The 19,433-nt window shown below is 48.9% G+C and overlaps 1 protein-coding gene and 1 non-coding gene across 2 annotated transcripts in view; both read right to left on the bottom strand.

Moving 5' to 3' along the window:
- Window positions 1–19,433, bottom strand: part of IPO7 (importin 7) — a 74,180-nt gene that overhangs the window by 28,359 nt on the left and 26,388 nt on the right. The window contains exons 13-14 of the mRNA XM_088447106.1: window positions 7,589–7,678; window positions 5,011–5,176 (exon numbers count right to left, since the gene is read on the bottom strand). Of these exons, the coding sequence (XP_088303232.1) occupies window positions 5,011–5,176; window positions 7,589–7,678 (256 nt within the window). The remainder of the gene's footprint in view (window positions 1–5,010; window positions 5,177–7,588; window positions 7,679–19,433) is intronic.
- Window positions 5,561–5,741, bottom strand: LOC148506233 (small nucleolar RNA SNORA23). The gene has a single exon (XR_015869807.1). It is a non-coding gene; the product is annotated as a small nucleolar RNA SNORA23 (small nucleolar RNA).

Raw genomic sequence — 19,433 nt, 5'->3', positions numbered from 1 at the left:
GGGGACTGAATGGCCGTACCATAAGTTCCAGAATAATATGGAACCTAAAAACCACTCTAAGAAGAAATACAGGGCGAGAGCAACTCACACCCTGACATGATGCCCTCCAGAAGAGGGAGCCACATGAGAACGCTCCCAATTCAGACACTCTCCTGGTTGATTTAAACACCCTGAGAGAGAGAGAGCTTAAACAATAGACCATGTAATGGCTATCACAACCAGCAGTTCCATTGACTGTCCCCGGACGGAACAAAGAACCACTACTAACTCCCCAGGAGTCCCTAGGGAGGACAAGTGGAGGCATAATCCAGAAAACACTCCAAAGGATGAACTGGATACCAGAGCGGAGCAATTCCATATCTTAACCATACCGACAGTGTAGAGATCCGCACTGTCAGGAAGGCCAGGCCAAGGGTGAAACCCAAGCCAGCCGGAAGGAATGCCAGAATATCTGAAAATCCTGGACACCGGAGGATCGTATCGACAGGTACGATACCATAAGAATTATGTATGCCACAGTCCGTGGCAGATCCCAGCAAAGTCTGGCCTATCTGCTCTAAACATCTCAATGAAGACAGAGCCAGGGAAGCCCTAGGACCACAGTAGGGGCGCAGTCAAAGACAAACGATCCAGGTCCAGGGAAAAACATGGACCCTGAGACAACAGGTCCAGATAGTGAAGCAGTAGGAACGGAGTATCGATGAGGAGACTCCGAAAATCTCAGTACCAGTGATGTCTGGGACGAACTGGAGCCCCCAGAAGGAAAGCCCCTCCGTCTCGAATTAAACTTCCGAAGACCTCGAGGAAGAAGGGAGACCGGAGGACACAGGTACACAAAGTGGAAGGACCACTTCACTGACAAAGAGTCACTGAAGGTAGCTTCAGTACTCCTGGAGCTGGACTGTAACACCGGTAATGTGTGATCAAGTCAGAAGGCCATGAGGATCAATCCCCTCAGGGAGGCCCCCTCTGCTCACCAGGAGTTGAAACCTCTCTTGGAGAAGAGACTAGTCCCCGGGATGCACGTCGCAACAGCTGAGGAAGCCCGCTTCCCAATGGAGAGCTCCGGGAATAAACACTGCAGAGTTGGCCAGGAGAAGACCCTTGGACTATGCCAGAATGGATGACATACCTGACATTGCCACCCAACTACCAGTGTTGCCTAGATGGAAGTCACTGTTGTGACACTGTCGGACTGAACCTATTCAGGTTTACCGTGACATATGGGTTAGGCCAGAGTGAAGGTCCAAGACAGCCTAAAGTATCAACAAGTGGCAGGACAGAAACGACAGACGTCCAACTGCCCCGAAACGAATGCGGACCAGACACTGTCTGTAGCAAAGAACACCCTGGACGAGATGGCCATAGCCACCCGGACAGAGACCAACTCGCCTCTGGAGAAAGTATCATCGTTCGAACATCGATCCGATGGGAAAAACTCGATCCATCTGGAGGGGAGTCAATTATGGCAAGGTCTGGAATGGAACTGAGCACATTCCACCCTACCAAAAGGTAGACACTCTGGTAGACCGCGCATCACAAAGAGTAATGACATATGTCGAATGCGTAGATATCCGCACACTCCAAGTTGAAGAGTGGAGATCTTGTCTTACGCCAGAAAAATTCTCAGAGTCTGAGAATCCAGCAGTGCTCCCAGATGAAGAAACCCTGTGAGGGATGTAGGGAGGACTTTTTCTCCGTTCACTAATTATCTGTGCCGAGAAGAAGCCACGGTTATCCTGACCTGGCGGTAAAGTACCTTGGTGATCCTGCTAAAAGCAGGAGACCGTCCAGAGAAAGGAGCATTCGGATACCCTGAACAGGTGAACTGTCAGAAAATCCATAAGGCTGGTAAACCCCGGTGGAGTTGAGGACAGTCCCAAAAGGCAGAGCCCGAAACTTACAAGTGTTGCTGTGGCACAGCAAACCTGAACCCCTGCTGATGAGATGGCTCTGTACGTACCCGTAGGTACGTATCCTGAATACTCAGATATACCCTAAAATCCCCAGGTTCCAAACGTCGGATGATGGAGCATGGACGATTCCACCTGAGTCCAGGCACCGTTGGAATCTGATTCAGGGATTTGAGACAGAGTATAGGCAAATGAGGACCAGTCGGTCACCGCCCCAGAAAGAAAGTAGAACAACCAGTCCCTCACTGAGATAAGTGAGGTTGGCCGAAATAGCTCTGCTTACCACAAAGACTGTATAGCTTTCTGGGATTGTAAGGCCCTGAACAGGTCTGAAGAAGGGCCCGTGTAACAATGCCTGTGAGGAGGCTGCCTGAGCAATGAGAGGCCGTTGAGAATCAGTACCTCACTCTGGAAATTCCCCAGACGTAGACCTGTCCCGTCAGGCTGAGGGTATATCCTCAGGTGTAGAAACAGGGTCGTCCGGAAGTCCAGGACTGCTCGGTACTGGATATGGTGGCCCCCATGTAGGCCGACAGCCTAGGAAAAAACAGGCCTTTAGGCTGACCCTGAGGACAAAAAGACTTAACAGAGTTAGTCCGAATGTAGTGGGAGTAGCTAAAGACGGTATCTCCCCATTAGTGATACTGCCAATGATGCAACGATCTTGTCAAGGTCAGGACCAAACAAGATCTTCCCCATGGAAGGAGTGTGCACCTCTGCTTTCCCATAACGCAGCCATAGGGTACTGCGGCGGATACAGACGCCGCCGAAACCCTGAAAGTTAGAAGACCGGCATCCCATGAGGTAATCCCACATATGACCACTGCATATTTTATGTGAGCGGCAAAAGATATTTGAACCTCAGGACGTGTTGGAGGGGAAAAACGTCACAAAAGCATCACCATGCGATGGCCATGGTAGGACGGGCAACAGGCCCTGAAAACGAGTACATTGATTTCAGGCAAAGTTACCACCTACGGATCCGTAAAATCCGTCCAGGCCGGAATGGGAGGCGTATTAATGCCTGTAACCCGATGATTAACATACAAATCCATCCCAGAAGGGGATTTCCATTACTTGTGAGGACCCTCAGGGAATGGGAAACAGGAGGCCTTTGTGACTCCTCGTATCTGGCGACAGCCAGACTCCCGCTATGAGATCCACCCGCTGGGCAGAAAACGGGAGATGTATGATACAGGTGCAGGATCGACATTCTCTATATCCAGAATGAACCTGGCTACCAGCCCCAAAGCAGGGATAATAATACTTGAAATCGGCTCCCCCCATGTGAGAGGGAAAGAGCCGAATATACCATCCAGTTCACGGCAGAGCCACTGGTCAGTAACCACAGGGTATATATCACGCCAATTAGTATTTCTATAAAACAACATCCACCAGGGTGGCCGTTGTGGTAATCCCTGCAAGGGGAATGACAGACCGATGTGGTATCGGAGGTAATTCATGTACTGTGAAAAACCCCGGCGGGGAGCGACAGTCTGTTGCACAGGGGTAAATTGCAAGAAATTGCGAGATACCCCGAGTTCAAAAGGGCAGTATGGTGAAGTAACTCCAAGCGAGTGACGACAATGGGGCCCGCCCGGCGATCCTCAAAGGAGAGGATCCTGAGAAATAAACCGCCCTTTAAGGGGGTCGTGCAAGGGGCCCGGCGCCAGATGGTGCCGCATACATAAACCTTTCTGAGTTAAAATCCTCCGCACTAATTCCTGCAGGCTATGACTTGCAGGATCGCAATAATGGGTGCAGTATCGTGTGCAATCTCCTGGTCAGATATATCTGACTATCTTGACGGAAATATTAAGCAGCGCCATACCGGTCCTGACTGACGCTAAGATTAGCTGCAGGGACCCATTATCAGCGTATGCAACTCACAGTTCCATCTAAAATATGGCAACGTGCAGCACGCAACCATATGTGACAAACCTCACAGATATTAACAAATATATATATGTGAGGTCTCAGAACCACCCCAGGTACACCTGTATTAGGGCAGATAAAGAAAAGGGATAGATATACACTGACAGGTGAGAGAAAAAGCAGACAGTCAGCACTAGCAAAAGTCACATACAATGCAGAAAAATATATATACATACATAAGCATGACATATAATATACTGCACAATGTCGCTACATTCAACTGCCCAGATTCAGTGTCTGGGAAGGCTATAGCGCTGTGTACACTCACCCAAATGGCCAGGTACGCAGGGGGACTGGGCTCACTGACATCCTAGGAGTTCTGCAGCACCACAGAGAGAAAATGGCCGCTGGAGACCTCAGAAGAAGCGTGGCCCGCGGAGGAAGCAGCTCAGCGACACCAGACTGTAGTATTGAAAGGCGCGCTGAGCTGAGGGGAGGAACCGCTAGACAGGGAAGGCTTCCTCCCCTGGCTAGCAATTAACCCCCCGGGATGACGGCTCCCGCTGCCGCTATAATCCCTGGTGGGCTAGTGGACACGCGGGGTATGCCTCCATGGAGGGGGAGCCCGCCGCCACCGCTAGCGCCTCCGGTCTGTCCCCAGAGACCGGAGGCATAAGGCTGCATATTCACACGTGGATCACCGCAAGCGGTGACCACGCGACTTACCTGTCCCCGTCGATCCGGCAGCAGCCCAGGGATTCCTCCAGAGCCCGGCTAGTACAGACTCTGGGGTCCCGCTGCGATCCCCAGATCTGTACTGGCGTCGCAGCGCCGGCGGGGTGTAGGAGCGGCAGCTTAGACGTCCATTGGACAGTCTGATGCTGCCGCTCTGAAGAGTAGTAAAAAATAATAAAATAAAACTCTTTTAAGCTTAGGGGCTGCTAAGCAGCCCCCCTGCATTAACGGTGACCCGACTCCGGCCGGGCACCAACTTAAACTGAGGTGCCTCTGGCTGGGGGGTGGGGTTATAGGGAGAGTGGACCCAAGTGCATCCTGGGAGCTAAAAGCTTTAACTGCGTGGTGCCCGGATTTGGTTCCCAACCTATACCCCAAGGTCAACCCTGTGGACCCCCTATGGACCCTGAAGTAGAAACTAATTTGAGAGTTATTGATACATATACTGGTAATTACATGAACATTTGTGTCACATGACAGGAAGCACCTTTCTCCTGATTGCTGATGAGGACTTGGAGCGCGATGGCCGCTTCCACCTTAACCGGCATTTCTCGGTCCTCAACAAGACACCTCCGGGTCAGCTCCAGGGCAGTCTGCAGGTTTTGATCGTTTTTAAATTTAACTTCGCAGAAATAGTGAAGTACCCAGCATGCCTGCAAAGGGTATATAAGCAACATGGAGAGATTTAGGAAACAGGACAGCTCAGTAATCTGCCTTCATTGGCATCCAACAGAAAAGGTACAGTCCCATATATTTTTCTTTGAGGTCAGTCTACAAATAATCTCTGTTTGGAGGGCACAAGGTATGGCTGCCAGTCACAGATGGCTCTCAACACGCCAGGTGAACACAAACAAGGGAAACTAGTCATCAATATAATTCTAGCCAGCCACAGTCACGTAACATAAGAAAAACAAACCTCATTTTATCTATTGACCCCAATGTTTAGGCTGTAATTGCAGTGATCTTTGTTGCAAAATTAATGCATTAAATTGTAATATTGTAATTCTGTTAAGTACGGCATTTATATTAATGCAGACATATGTCTGAGAGTTTGGAGGCTGGCCAGTGGTGGGAGTGTCCTGCAGACGTCACTAGACCAGTACTATGATCTCGTGTTACTCTATGGCCGCAGGATTTGTGTGAGTGGAGCAGTCAGCCAGCAAGACGCTGACAAGCTGCTCTACTAGACACAGACTGGCACTGTGCACACATCCCTGCAGCCACTGCTTCACTAGTCACAGCCTGACACTGTGCACACATCCCTGCAGCCACTGCTTCACTAGTCACAGCCTGACACTGTGCACACATCCCTGCAGCCACTGCTTCACTAGTCACAGCCTGACACTGCGCACACATCCCTACAGCCACTGCTTCACTAGTCACAGCCTGACACTGCGCACACATCCCTACAGCCACTGATCTACTAGTCACAGCCTGACACTGCGCACACATCCCTGCAGCCACTGCTTCACTAGACACAGCCTGACACTGCGCACACATCCCTACAGCCACTGCTTCACTAGTCACAGCCTGACACTGCGCACACATCCCTACAGCCACTGATCTACTAGTCACAGCCTGACACTGCGCACACATCCCTGCAGCCACTGCTTCACTAGTCACAGCCTGACACTGTGCACACATCCCTGCAGCCACTGCTTCACTAGTCACAGCCTGACACTGTGCACACATCCCTGCAGCCACTGCTTCACTAGTCACAGCCTGACACTGTGCACATCCCTGCAGCCACTGCTTCGCTAGTCACAGCCTGACACTGTGCACACATCCCTGCAGCCACTGCTTCGCTAGTCACAGCCTGACACTGTGCACACATCACTGCAGCCACTGCTTCGCTAGTCACAGCCTGACACAGCGCACACATCCCTGCAGCCACTGCTTCGCTAGTCACAGCCTGACACTGTGCACACATCCCTGCAGCCACTGCTTCGCTAGTCACAGCCTGACAGCGCACACATCCCTGCAGCCACTGCTTCGCTAGTCACAGCCTGACACTGTGCACACATCCCTGCAGCCACTGCTTCGCTAGTCACAGCCTGACACAGCGCACACATCCCTGCAGCCACTGCTTCGCTAGTCACAGCCTGACACTGTGCACACATCCCTGCAGCCACTGCTTCGCTAGTCACAGCCTGACACTGTGCACACATCCCTGCAGCCACTGCTTCGCTAGTCACAGCCCGACACAGCGCACACATCCCTGCAGCCACTGCTTCGCTAGTCACAGCCTGACACAGCGCACACATCCCTGCAGCCACTGCTTCGCTAGTCACAGCCTGACACTGTGCACACATCCCTGCAGCCACTGCTTCGCTAGTCACAGCCTGACACAGCGCACACATCCCTGCAGCCACTGCTTCGCTAGTCACAGCCTGACACTGTGCACACATCCCTACAGCCACTGCTTCACTAGTCACAGCCTGACACTGTGCACATCCCTGCAGCCACTGCTTCACTAGTCACACAGCCTGACACTGTGCACACATCCCTGCAGCCACTGCTTCACTAGTCACAGCCTGACACTGTGCACACATCCCTGCAGCCACTGCTTCACTAGTCACAGCCTGACACTGCACACATCCCTGCAGCCACTGCTTCACTAGTCACAGCCCGACACTGTGCACACATCCCTGCAGCCACTGCTTCACTAGTCACAGCCTGACACTGTGCACACATCCCTACAGCCACTGCTTCACTAGTCACAGCCTGACACTGCGCACATCCCTACAGCCAGTGCTTCACTAGTCACAGCCTGACACTGTGCACACATCCCTGCAGCCACTGCTTCACTAGTCACAGCCTGACACTGTGCACACATCCCTGCAGCCACTGCTTCACTAGTCACACAGCCTGACACTGTGCACACATCCCTACAGCCACTGCTTTACCAGACACAGGCTGACACTACACACACATCCCTGTGCCACTTACTGTGCCTAGTACAGTTATACTGTGGAGACCCACCAGTTATACTGCAGAACGGTGTCACACCCATGGCTATACATCTGCTCATCAGAAAACATTGAGTTACTTAGAGATCTCCTTACCCTCGCTCTCATGTAGCCCAGCTCACTGCTGAAGAGCGGAAACACGTGATTCTGGAGCATAAACTCCATCTGATCTTTATAGATCTTTTTCTGAAAAACAAAATGAATAATTTGCTCAGACAATGTTGAATAACCAGAAGCCCAGTGTCTCAGAAATCTGTGTCCGTAGGCCTGCTCCACCACAATAGAGTGAGTCATGGCTCAGACCAGCGTTAGTGTCACTATCAGAGACATGTACGAATTTGAAGGGAGCAGCTATTTAATTTGGGAAAGCTTTTTACCACTTTATTAGTATTTGTATTGATGCAAAATCCAAAACTACAACTCACCTTCCATTGTTATAATGCAGAGAATATTGCACAAAAATCATATCAAAATGCTGTAAAATATTTTGGAGGTAAAACTATTCGGGGGCAAGAAAAAAACAAAAACAAAATCTCAACCTGATTACTGGTAAAATCAAAAATCTTGTTTAGAGGCCACTTATGTACAGTGTTTAGATTTTAATTCCGTAGAGTATTAACCAACGGGATTTATGTAATTATTTTCTGGAGATATAAATTGCGTTCAAGCATTATTGCCAGGTTTACTCACTTCCACCCCAATTCTCGATACTTAAAATCGAGCACTTTCCTGTCGGTGTACAGGAGAGAAGTCTTACATAAAAGAAAATAAAAAGTGTAGGTACGGCTATTGGAGAATGATCAAACCAGCTAAAAATCCATTGGGTTAGGCTGTCCGTGCTGCCACAAACATGTGCCCCTTCCCTGACGGGCTGGGATAGGAGAGATGACCTTCTGAGGGTATTTAATGACTGGAGAGAACCACTGCTTTAGTGTATATGGCGAGACCCTTATAAGGTTTTTAAGGAGGATTACCCTATCAGAGATTTAGCTAGAGGCCATTTGATAACCCCTTTCCCAGCAAAGGTCAGTGTACTGGTTCTCATGGAGATCAATGCTGGGTTAGAATCAGACAGTTTATTGGTCTACACAATTATATTAAAAAAAGGACAAAGGCCGAGGTTTGTATTTCAGATGGTATGACTAAATCTGGAGAAGGTGACAAATGACAAACAGCCCAGTAATATATAGAAAAGGTAACTTCAGAGCAGGATATGGACAGGACACCATAACGTAGTCCTTCCGTACAGAATAGTAGGCTACCAAGAGAGAAATGGGATTGGACGTTAAATCCTTTCCTCATAGTGCATTGGGGGAGACTGCAGTGAAAGCAGGGAACTGGGCACTAAGATCTTCAAGCCCAGGCTCCTTCCGCAAAAGCTCCACAAAACAAACCAGAACAAATATAGAACGGATAAAAGGAAAACCCCAACAGGAACAGAATAAAGAGCACACAGGGAGGGCATCCAGGTGTCGTCCAATGGACTACAAGAAAATAATTGAATTTAAGTGCAGAAGTCCCATTGCTGCCTTGCATAGATTGGGGGGACACAAGTCAGTTCACTGGGGACATCCCAATTCTAAGGGATAGCACGATCAGAAGTCCAGGTAAACTCTAGTAATGAAAGGGTCTCTAATTTAAGAGATTGTGTCTTATAAATAGGCGCAACGCTGGCCATTTACCGTGTGGAGAACATTAGTGACAGCCTCATGCAAAACAGAATCAGCTGAACATCACTGAGGACAGGAATAAACGTTGCTACTGAACGGTAGAAATTAAGGGTCCACAGAACTAAAAGGGCATCCACCAGAAACACCTGTGGATCCCTGCAGAGAAAGGTAAGGCCTTGGACTACCAGATTATTCCTACATAAGTGATTTTTCAGTTGCCCTGATTTAATCACCAAACACTGCATCTTAATTTTCAAGGGCGGATTTTTGTGAAAACCTGCCGTTTGCAATTTTGTAAAGGTAGATTTTATGTTGAAGCGAGAACCAAACTTTTTTTTTTGTGGTACGTATTTATAGGCTATATTGAAAAGAAAATTAAAAAACATTTGCTTTTAGTTCATTTTATTGAATCCTCAATTTAAATAAAAAAAAATAAATAAATACATAAAAAGTAAGTAATTTGGGTTAAATTTTAATTGACGTTAAAGTAAAAAACTATATCTGAAGCCGCAAAGTCTTCTGACAAAATAAAAATAGAATGTGTGGGTACTGCAAGCGCAAACACTGAAAAATGGTCTCAGCTGAGAAGGGGTTAGAGTGTCCAGGCTCCCGCACCACATAACTAAAACAGGATTTTGGTACTTACCGATAAATCCCTTTCTCCGATTCCACAGGGGACACTGGAGTTCAAGACAGTGGGGTATAGACGGTGGTAGAGTAGAGCCTGGCACTTTAAATAATTCAGAAGTGTGACTGGCTCCTCCCCCTCTATGCCCCATCAGCCCCAGTTTAAGAACTGAGCCCGAGAGGAGACGGAGGACCATAGGAAAACGAGGAGAAGGAGAGGACCACAGAACGGAACAAGACCCGAATGAGGGAGAACAGAGGAACCAACTGCAGGGAACATATGCAGTCACACAACCTTATAAGAAACCAAACAAAATGGCAGGTACGCAGCGCTGGGCGGGCGTCCAGTGTCCCCTGTGGAATCGGAGAAAGGGATTTATCGGTAAGTACCAAAATCCTGTTTTCTCCTTCATCCACTAGGGGACACTGGAGTTCAAGACAGTGGGGACGTCCCAAAGCCAACCTCCCGGGTGGGAAGCGCGGAGAACTTGCCGAACCCTTGGCAAACCGAAAACCGGGATCACCAAGAACCGTAGGCCTAATGGAAAGGCAAGAGCTGAAGATCAAGTGTTGTAGAGCAGAGGAGACAATCAAGGCTCCTTGCTAAACAGCCATAGAAATTCCACACCTTACAGCGTAAATCGAATGGAATACTGCTAGCAAGAGAACAGCCGCAGATGAAAACAGCTGAACACCGTAAGCTCAGCCGAAACAGACCAAGCACGAACCAGAGTTGAACATGAGAAGCTGTATAATTTGGAGACAGCAGAATCCCAGCACTGCTGGACATAACTCATATAGTTATACATATAACAATACCAATCTACAGATACAGAGTTGATCCTGTCCACAGACTCCTAACAAGAGTATACAGGGAGCAAACGACAAGACCGAACAGTCGCCCTGGACCATTCTTGAGGTCCAACTACTACAAGGTTGGCAACCAGAGTGAAACCATAGAAGTCTCCCATAAGGATAGAGATCCCAATGACATGAGGCAGAGGCAGCTCTGAAAGAATCGAGACCACAATTCCTTTCAGAGCGTCAGACAGCAGTACAATCAACTCAGAAACAGAGGGAAAAACAGCAACTGAAACCTTGCAGCTGGAAATCCCCATACCAGACCACTGGCAGAATGTCTGGCAGCCCATCAGTTGTCTGCCTATTGAGTGGTTACTACTGCCTGGGGCGGGTCTCGAATTAGTGTATGGGGCATCCCAGGTGGAGACCTTACAGCACAAGCCACTGTGCCGACCTGAAAAGAAACCCACAGCAACAAACTCCAAACAACATCCAACATGATGGAAGTGCGTAGGCAGTATCAACTGCTGTCCTGAACATAGTATAAAAAACAACCCGGTTACCCTAGCAGTTAAAGAGCACGGATGCAACAGTCACCCAGTGAGAGCTACCAATATAGGGAAGCAACCATACAGCAAGGCTACAGAACTAGGACAACCATAGAGGTACCCATCAGGTACCTGTCAGTGTGATGAAAATATTCACAGTACTGAACAGGAAAACCAACCAGGCCCCCTGCGTGGAACATAATGACTGTCACGCTTTAATGTAAAGATGTGCATTAGCCCACAGGCGCTACAGTCACAGTTCATTATAACCCCAACAGAAGAATAAAGTGACATTCTCAATGTTGGAACTATGCACGCCAGGAAAGCTCTAAAGGGTAGAGCCTACTGCTAAAAAGAGCGGATGGCTACTAAGTCTGCAGCTAGGATGCATAAGGGAGAATAACGGCTATGTCGTGTCAGGTTGCATGAAATCGGAGCATCTTCCGAGGCAATAGTGGGGTACCGCTTACCTGTGAGCAATTAGAAGCACTCTAGAAACTATGTAGAATGTCACTGACCTTCTCCATCTCACAGCAACCCGTCACATCGGGAATAGAGAGTAGCTTCAGTGGGCTAAAAACCAATGCTCCATAGCACAGTCTTCAGTCTGGCGATGTTGCCGTAGGAGAGACTGTAGAAAACTAGCAAAATGTTAGTGGTAACAAGAAGGTCGTACTACAGGACTCTATACCTGAGCTTGTTCCATTAGGGTTATGTATCCTTATATAGATTATACATATACCCCAAGCACGGTCTGCTAGAGTAAGTATTAGTACATTATCACTTAGAATGGTTAAGTGCGTATTAGTCAAGAGGCGGGATAGTGAAAGAATTAAATAAGACCCTGTACTGGTCAAGATACACATAGAAATATTACATATTTGATAATGGATCCCACCAGTGACCCTTGACAATCATAGTGTTCACAATGAGGGATTAAACTTGAACCGCAGGGCCCATGATTTACTGGATACCCACCAATCTAATCAAGCCAGGCCTGACCCTGCCTATTCGGTGGGTGGCCCTAGACCTTCAGGCACAGAAGTGTGGTCTGTTGTCATTTAACCAAGTAAGCCCTGAGGATGGAATAGAATCTGGATTTTTATGTACTGATAGGAATGTACCCAGGGGCCACTTTATAGCCTCATTTTATTGAGATATGCGACTAAACAATAATATGGAGTACAGGAACCTATACAGAGAAAGGTACCTGTACATAGACATAGAATGCAATAATTATCCCAAGTAAAAAAGGATATATCTGTAAAGAAAACCCCAGTTAGGGCTAAAAAAAAAAAAAAAAAAACAGGTGTTTCCCAATTATTAGGAAGTAGTCATACGAGGAACATGAATATATCGGTATACATACACACGTACACTTAGACAAATAGTTGCATGAGAAGTCAACATAACAAGAGATATGGTAAGAACTTACCTTTGTTATCTCTGTTTCTACGAAGTCCATAGGGTCCACAGGGTTGACCTTGGGGGGTATAGGTTGGGAACCAAATCCGGGCACCACGCAGTTAAAGCTTTTAGCTCCCAGGATGCACTGGGTCCACTCTCCCTATAACCCCACCCCCAAGCCAGAGGCACCTCAGTTTGTAAGTAGCCAAAGGCCGGAGGAGGAGAGAAAAAGAGAGAGAAAACTGGAACACTCAATAACCATACTCACCGAAATGGGAGACGGAAAACCGGTGACCAGCCACACAGCCCATATGAAGCCAGGAGCGTCAGGGCGGGCGCCCTGTGGACCTTATGGACTTCGTAGAAACAGAGATAACAAAGGTAAGTTCTTACCATATCTCTTGTTTTCTACTTCAGGGTCCATAGGGGGTCCACAGGGTTGACCTTGGGGATGTCCCAAAGCAGTTCAACCAAGGGTGGGGACGCTCCTGTGCTGAGAGGAGAATCCGTCGCCAAAAAGGAAGCATCCTGAGAGGCAAAGGAAACCAATGCCTAGAACCTTAAAAAGGTGTGGACAGAAGACCACGTGGCCACCTAGTAAGGTAAAACAGCCGAGGCGCCACAGCGAGCCGCACACATGGCCCGAGAAAAAACAAGCATCAACAACAGGAAGGCCTACCCATGGGTAGGCCCCTGAGGAAGACCTACGAGGCCATCCAGCCAACATTTGGTTATAGGCCGGCCATCCTTTCCTGTGAAAACCAGAAATCTCAGACCACCAATAAGGAGTCCGATTTCCGTAAGGAACCTGAACGGATCACAAAAATCCAAAGAGGCCAGACCACAGTCAATGAGGCCACACCAGCCGAGAGGACTGGGGACAGAATGGCCGTACCATAAGTTCCAGAATAATATGGAACCTGAAAACCACTAAGAAGCAACACAGGGCGAGAGCAACTCCCACCCTGACATGATGCCCTCCAGAAGAGGGAGCCACATGAGAACGCTCCCAATTCAGACACTCTCCTGGTTGATATAAACACCCTGAGAGAAAGAGAGAGCCTAAGCAATAGACCATGTAATGGCTATCACAACCAGCGGTTCCATTGACTGTCCCCGGAGGTAACGAAGAACCACTACTTACTCCCCAGGAGTCCCTAGGGAGGACAAATGGAGGCATAATCAAGAAAACACTCCAAAGGATGAACTGGATACCAGAGTGGAGCAATTCCATATCTTAACCATACTGACAGTGTAGAGATCCGCACTGTCAGGAAGACCAGGCCAAGTGTGAAACCCAAGCCAGCCGGAAGGAATGCCAGAATATCTGGAAATCCTGGACACCGGAGGATTGTATCGACAGGTACAATACCATAAGATTTATGGCTGCCACAGTTTGTGGTAGGTCCCAGCAAAAGCTGATCCAAGTGCTCTAATCATTCCAACGATGACAAAGCCAGGGAAGCCGTAAGACCACTGTAAGGACACAGTCGAAGACAAACGACCCAGGTCCAAGGCAAAACCAAAGACCCTGAGACAACAGGTCCGGGCAGTGAAGCATCAGGGATGGAGTATCGATGTAGAGACTCCGAAGATCCAAGTACCCCTGACATCTGGGGCAATCAGGAGCCACCAGCAGGAAAGCATCTCCGTCTCGATTGAAAAAACTTCCAAAGACCTTGAGGAAGAAGGGAGACCGGAGAACACAGGTACACAAAGTGGAAGGACCACTTCATCGACAAAGAGTCGCTGAAGGTTGCTTCAGAATCCCCAAAGCTGAACTGTAACACCATAGTGTGATAAAGTCAGAAGGCCATGAGGGTCACCTCAGGGGGGCCCCCCCTGCTCACCAGGAGATGAAACCTCTCTTGGGGAAGAGACTAGTCCCCGGGATGCACGTCGTGACGGCTGAGGACTCCCGCTTCCCAATGGAGAGCTCCTGAAATCAACGCTGCCGAGATGGTCGGGAGGAGACCCTCGGACTATGTCCGAATATGTGACATACCTGTCATTGCCACCCAACGAACAGTGTTGCTAAAAAGGAAGCCACTGTCCTGACCCTGTCGGACTGAACCTTTTCAGGTTCACCGGGAAACAAGAGTTATGCCAGAGTAAGTTAATTGACAGGGTGGAATCGACAGACGTCCAACTGCACTGAAAAGGATTCGATCCAGACACTGTCCATAGCAAAGAAAACCCTGGACGAGATGGCCATAGCCACCCGGACAGGGACCGACTTGCCTCCGGAGAGAGCATCATCGTTTGAACAGTTATCCGACAGAAAAAACTCATTCCATCTGGAGATGAGCCAATTATGGAAAGGCCTGGAATGGAACTGAGCCCATTCCACCATGCATCCCAGAGTGTAAAGACATCTGTCGACTGCGCAGACAACCATGTACTCCTAATGGAAGAGAGGAGATTCCGTCTTACGCCAGAAGAATTCTCAGATTCTGAGAATCCAGCAGGGATCCTAGATGAAGAATACCCAGAGAGGGATGCAGGGAGGACTTTTTCCCCGTTGATTAAACGTCTGCACCCTGAAGAAGCCACAGTCATCCTGACCTGGCCGTAAAGTACCCCGGTGATCCCGCTAAGAGCAGGAGGCCGTCCAGGTACAGGAGCATTGGGATATACTGAACAGAAGAACTGTCAGAAAATCCAAAACGCTGGTAAACCCCTGTGGGGCTGAGGACAGTCCCAACAGGCAGAGCCCGAAAAATTGTAAGTGTTGCTGTGATACAGCAAACCTCAGCCCATGCTGAGGAAAGGTCTCTGTAAGTACCCGTAGGCACGCGTCCTGTATATCCAGTGATACCATAAAGTCCCCAGGTTCCAAACATCGTATGATGGAGCATAGGGATTTCCTCCTGAGCCCAGGTAGCTTTAGGAACTGGTTCAGGGAATTGAGACAGAGAATAGGCCAAAGAGGACCATTCAGCCACCGCACCAGAAAGAAAGCAGAACAACCAGTCCCTCACTGAGATAGTGGGGATGGCCTAATTAGCTCCGCTTACCGCAACAACTGCATAGCTTTCTGGATCTGTAAGGCCCTTGTAAAGAGGGCGTACCCTCCTACCCACGTAGCCGCGGCAACTTGACACTAATACCGGGCGAACTGAGAAAATCGGTATCTCCCAGTTGTAGGCCTGTCCCGTCAGGCTGAAGAGATATCCGTAGGTTCAGAAGCAGGATCGGCTGGCAGTCCAGGCCTGCTCGGTACTGGATATGTCGGCCCTTGTAGATGCCGACAGTCTACGAAGAAACAGACCTTTAGGCTGACCCAGAGGACAAAAAAGACTTAACAGACTTAGTCTGAGGCCTTGTAGTGGGCATAGCTGAAAGCGGTAAACTTGTCGTTAGTAATACTGCCAATGTTACTACAATCTTGTCAAGGTCAGGACCAAACAATATCAACCCTAAAGATGGTATCTGCACCTCTGCATTCCCAGAGCGCAGCCATAGGGTATTACGGAGGATACAGTCGCAGCCGGAACTCTGAAAGTTAGGAGACTGGTATCCAATATAGGCATTTCCACCTATGACAACAGCATATATTACGTGAGCGACCAAATACATTTGAACCCCCGACGTGTTGGAGGGGAAAAAACGTTACAAATGCATCAACCCAATATGCAATAGTATTAACCAACCATGCTATAGCCATGGTAGGATGGGTAACAACTCCTGAAAGCAAGTATACTGATTTCAGGCAGAGTTACCACCTACGGATCCGAAGAATCCGACCACGCAGGAATGGGAGGCGTAGTAACGTCTGTAATCAGACGAGTAACACGCCCATCCCCCCCAGGAGGGGCTCGTGATGACCCTCAGGGAATTTGGGACAGGAGGCCAAACACTGTTGTAACACCTCCTATCTGGCAACAGCCAGAGTCCCGCTATGCGATCCACCCGCTAGTCAGCAACAGGGAACCCGAAGGCACGCAATACTGAGGGTGTATGATACAGGTGCAGGTCAACATTCACTCTAACCAGAATGGACCTGCTACCAGCCCTAAAGCAGGGATAATAATACCTGAAATAGGCTTCCCCCCGTGTAAGAGGGAAAGAGCCCCGAACAGTACCCAGTTCACGGCAGAGCCAACTGGGAAGTAACCACAGGGCGTCAACCACGCCAATTAGCGTTTCGTAGAAAACGACATCCACCCAGGGTGGCTGTTGTGGTAATCCCTGCAAGGGGAATGACAGACTATTGTGGCACCAGGGGGAATTCATATACTGCGAAAAACCCCTGCAGGGAGCGGTAGTCTGTGTCACAGGGGAAGAGTGCAAGAAGCTGCGAGATACCCTGAGATGAAAAGGGCAGTATGGTGAAGTAACCCCAAGTGAGGTACAACAATGGGGCCCGCCCGGCGATCCGCAATTAAGAGGATCCCGAGAAAACAAACCGCCCAAGGGGGTCGTGAAAGAGGCCGGCACCAGATGACGCCACATACAGAACCCTTTATGAGTCAAATCCTCCGCACTAACACCTGCAGCACATGACTTGCAGGATAGTAAAAATGGGTGCAGTATAACGCTCTATCTCCTGGTCAGACATATCTGACCAATCTTGGCGGAAATATTAAGCAGCGCTATACTGGTCCTGACTGATGCCAAAAATTAGCTGCAGGGACCCATTTTCAGCGTATGCAACACACAGTTCCATCTAAAATATGGCAACGTGCAGCACGCAACAGTATGTGACAAACCACACAAATATTAACAAGTATATAAATGTGAGGTCTCAGAACCACCCTAAGTACAGCTGTATTAGGGCAGATAAAGAAAAGGGATAGATATACACTGACAGGTGAGAGAATAAAGTACAGTCAGCACTAGCATAAGTCACATACAATGCAGATATATACATATATACATAAACATGTCATATAATATACTGCACTATTACACTGCATTCAACTGCCCAGATTCAGTGTCTGGGAAGGCTACAGCGCTGTGTACACTGACCTGATGGTGAGGTACGCAGGGGGACTGGACTCACTGCCATCCTGAGAGATTTCTGCTGCACCACAGAGATAAAATGGCCGCTGGAGACCTCAGAGGAAGCGTGGCCCGCGGAGGAAGCAGCTCAGCGACGCCAGACTATGGATACTGAAAGGCGCGCTGAGCTGAGGGGAGGAGCCGCTGTAACAGGGAAGGCTGCCTCCCCTGGCCGGCTATTAACCCCCGGGACGCCGGCTCCCTGCACCGATCGTTAAGTCCCTGGTGGTCTAGTGGACACACGGGGTATGGGGGGCCCGCCGCCACTGCCGGCGCCTCCGGTCTGTCCCCTGAGACCGGAGGCACAGGACTGCATTTGAAATGCGCGGATCACCGCAAGCGGTGATCCGCGACCTTACCTGCTCCCCGTGGATCCGGCAGCAGTCCTGGGCGCCCACAGAGTCCGGCTAGTACAGACTCTGGGGTCCCGCTGAGATCCCCAGATCTGTACTGGCGTCTCAGCGCCAGCGGGGTGACAGAGCGGCAGCTTAGACGTCCTATGGACAGTCCGACGCTGCCGCTCTGAAGAGTCCAAAGTCCATGGAAAAAACTTTGTCCCTAAAAAAATAAAATAAGCTTAGGGGCTGCTAATCAGCTCCCCCTGCGCTAACGGTGACCCGACTCCGGCCGGGCACCAACTTAAACTGAGGTGCCTCTGGCTTGGGGGTGGGGTTATAGGGAGAGTGGACCCAGTGCATCCTGGGAGCTAAAAGCTTTAACTGCGTGGTGCCCGGATTTGGTTCCCAACCTATACCCCCCAAGGTCAACCCTGTGGACCCCCTATGGACCCTGAAGTAGAAAGTAAGTATACTTGTCCGACTCCTGCACCAGGAGATCATTATGCTCTATATAATATATAAATATATACATAGTAGGAACCACAAATAGCGGGACTCCGAGACTTAAATAGTGATCAAAAAGGTATATCTAAACTATGTTGAAACAAACAGGCCGACGTTTCGGGGGATACGTGCCCCTTTGTCAAAGCGAGTATATATACATACACCTATATACACATACATTGTAATAATAATAACTCCCCCAAAAAGGGGGCGCCGTAGATATAAACTGACAGGAACAAAACTGTAACCCCAGAAGGGTGTAAGTGCCTATCTTATATACATGTGTGGACTACCAGAAGGCTCCCAGACAAGTATATGGTGCATATTAGAAGCCATGCCTTAGGGAATTGTGACTATCACAATGTAAACTGCAGAACATGACTCTAGTCTCTAGAGCCAATATAATATATTATAGCCTACAGCTTCTGGTAATCCCAGCTGGCTTCCCATCTGTGGAACTAGAGGTAACCTAATGATTGCGGAAGCATAGGTATACCCACACATATAACAAATACATTCATAAATAGTATGTGTAAATCGAAGTTGTTGTACCAACCCACCGCAGCAGGAGAGTCCAGCCTCCAATTGCAGTATCTTTCTTTTTAAAATATGCAAGGTATCAGATATAAAACTGATAAGAACAAATCCTACCCTTGCCTTTATGGCAAGGATAAGAAGCGATACATATAACAAGAGATATGGTAAGAACTTACCTTTGTTATCTCTGTTTCTACGAAGTCCATAGGGTCCACAGGGTTGACCTTGGGGTATAGGTTGGGAACCAAATCCGGGCACCACGCAGTTAAAGCTTTTAGCTCCCAGGATGCACTTGGGTCCACTCTCCCTATAACCCCACCCCCAGCCAGAGGCACCTCAGTTTGTAAGTAGCCAAAGGCCGGAGGAGGAGAAAAAAAGAGAGAAAACTGGAACACTCGATAACCATACTCACAGAAATGGGAGACGGAAAACCGGTGACCAGTCACACAGCCCATTTGAAGCCAGGTGCGTCAGGGCGGGCGCCCTGTGGACCCTATGGACTTCG

This window comes from Taudactylus pleione, unplaced genomic scaffold (genome assembly GCF_031769625.1).
Source record: "Taudactylus pleione unplaced genomic scaffold, aTauple2 ptg000418l, whole genome shotgun sequence".
Classification (NCBI taxonomy): domain Eukaryota; kingdom Metazoa; phylum Chordata; class Amphibia; order Anura; family Myobatrachidae; genus Taudactylus; species Taudactylus pleione.
The sequence above is the reverse complement of the archived record's forward strand: the minus strand, read 5'-3'. Positions and strand labels throughout refer to the sequence as shown.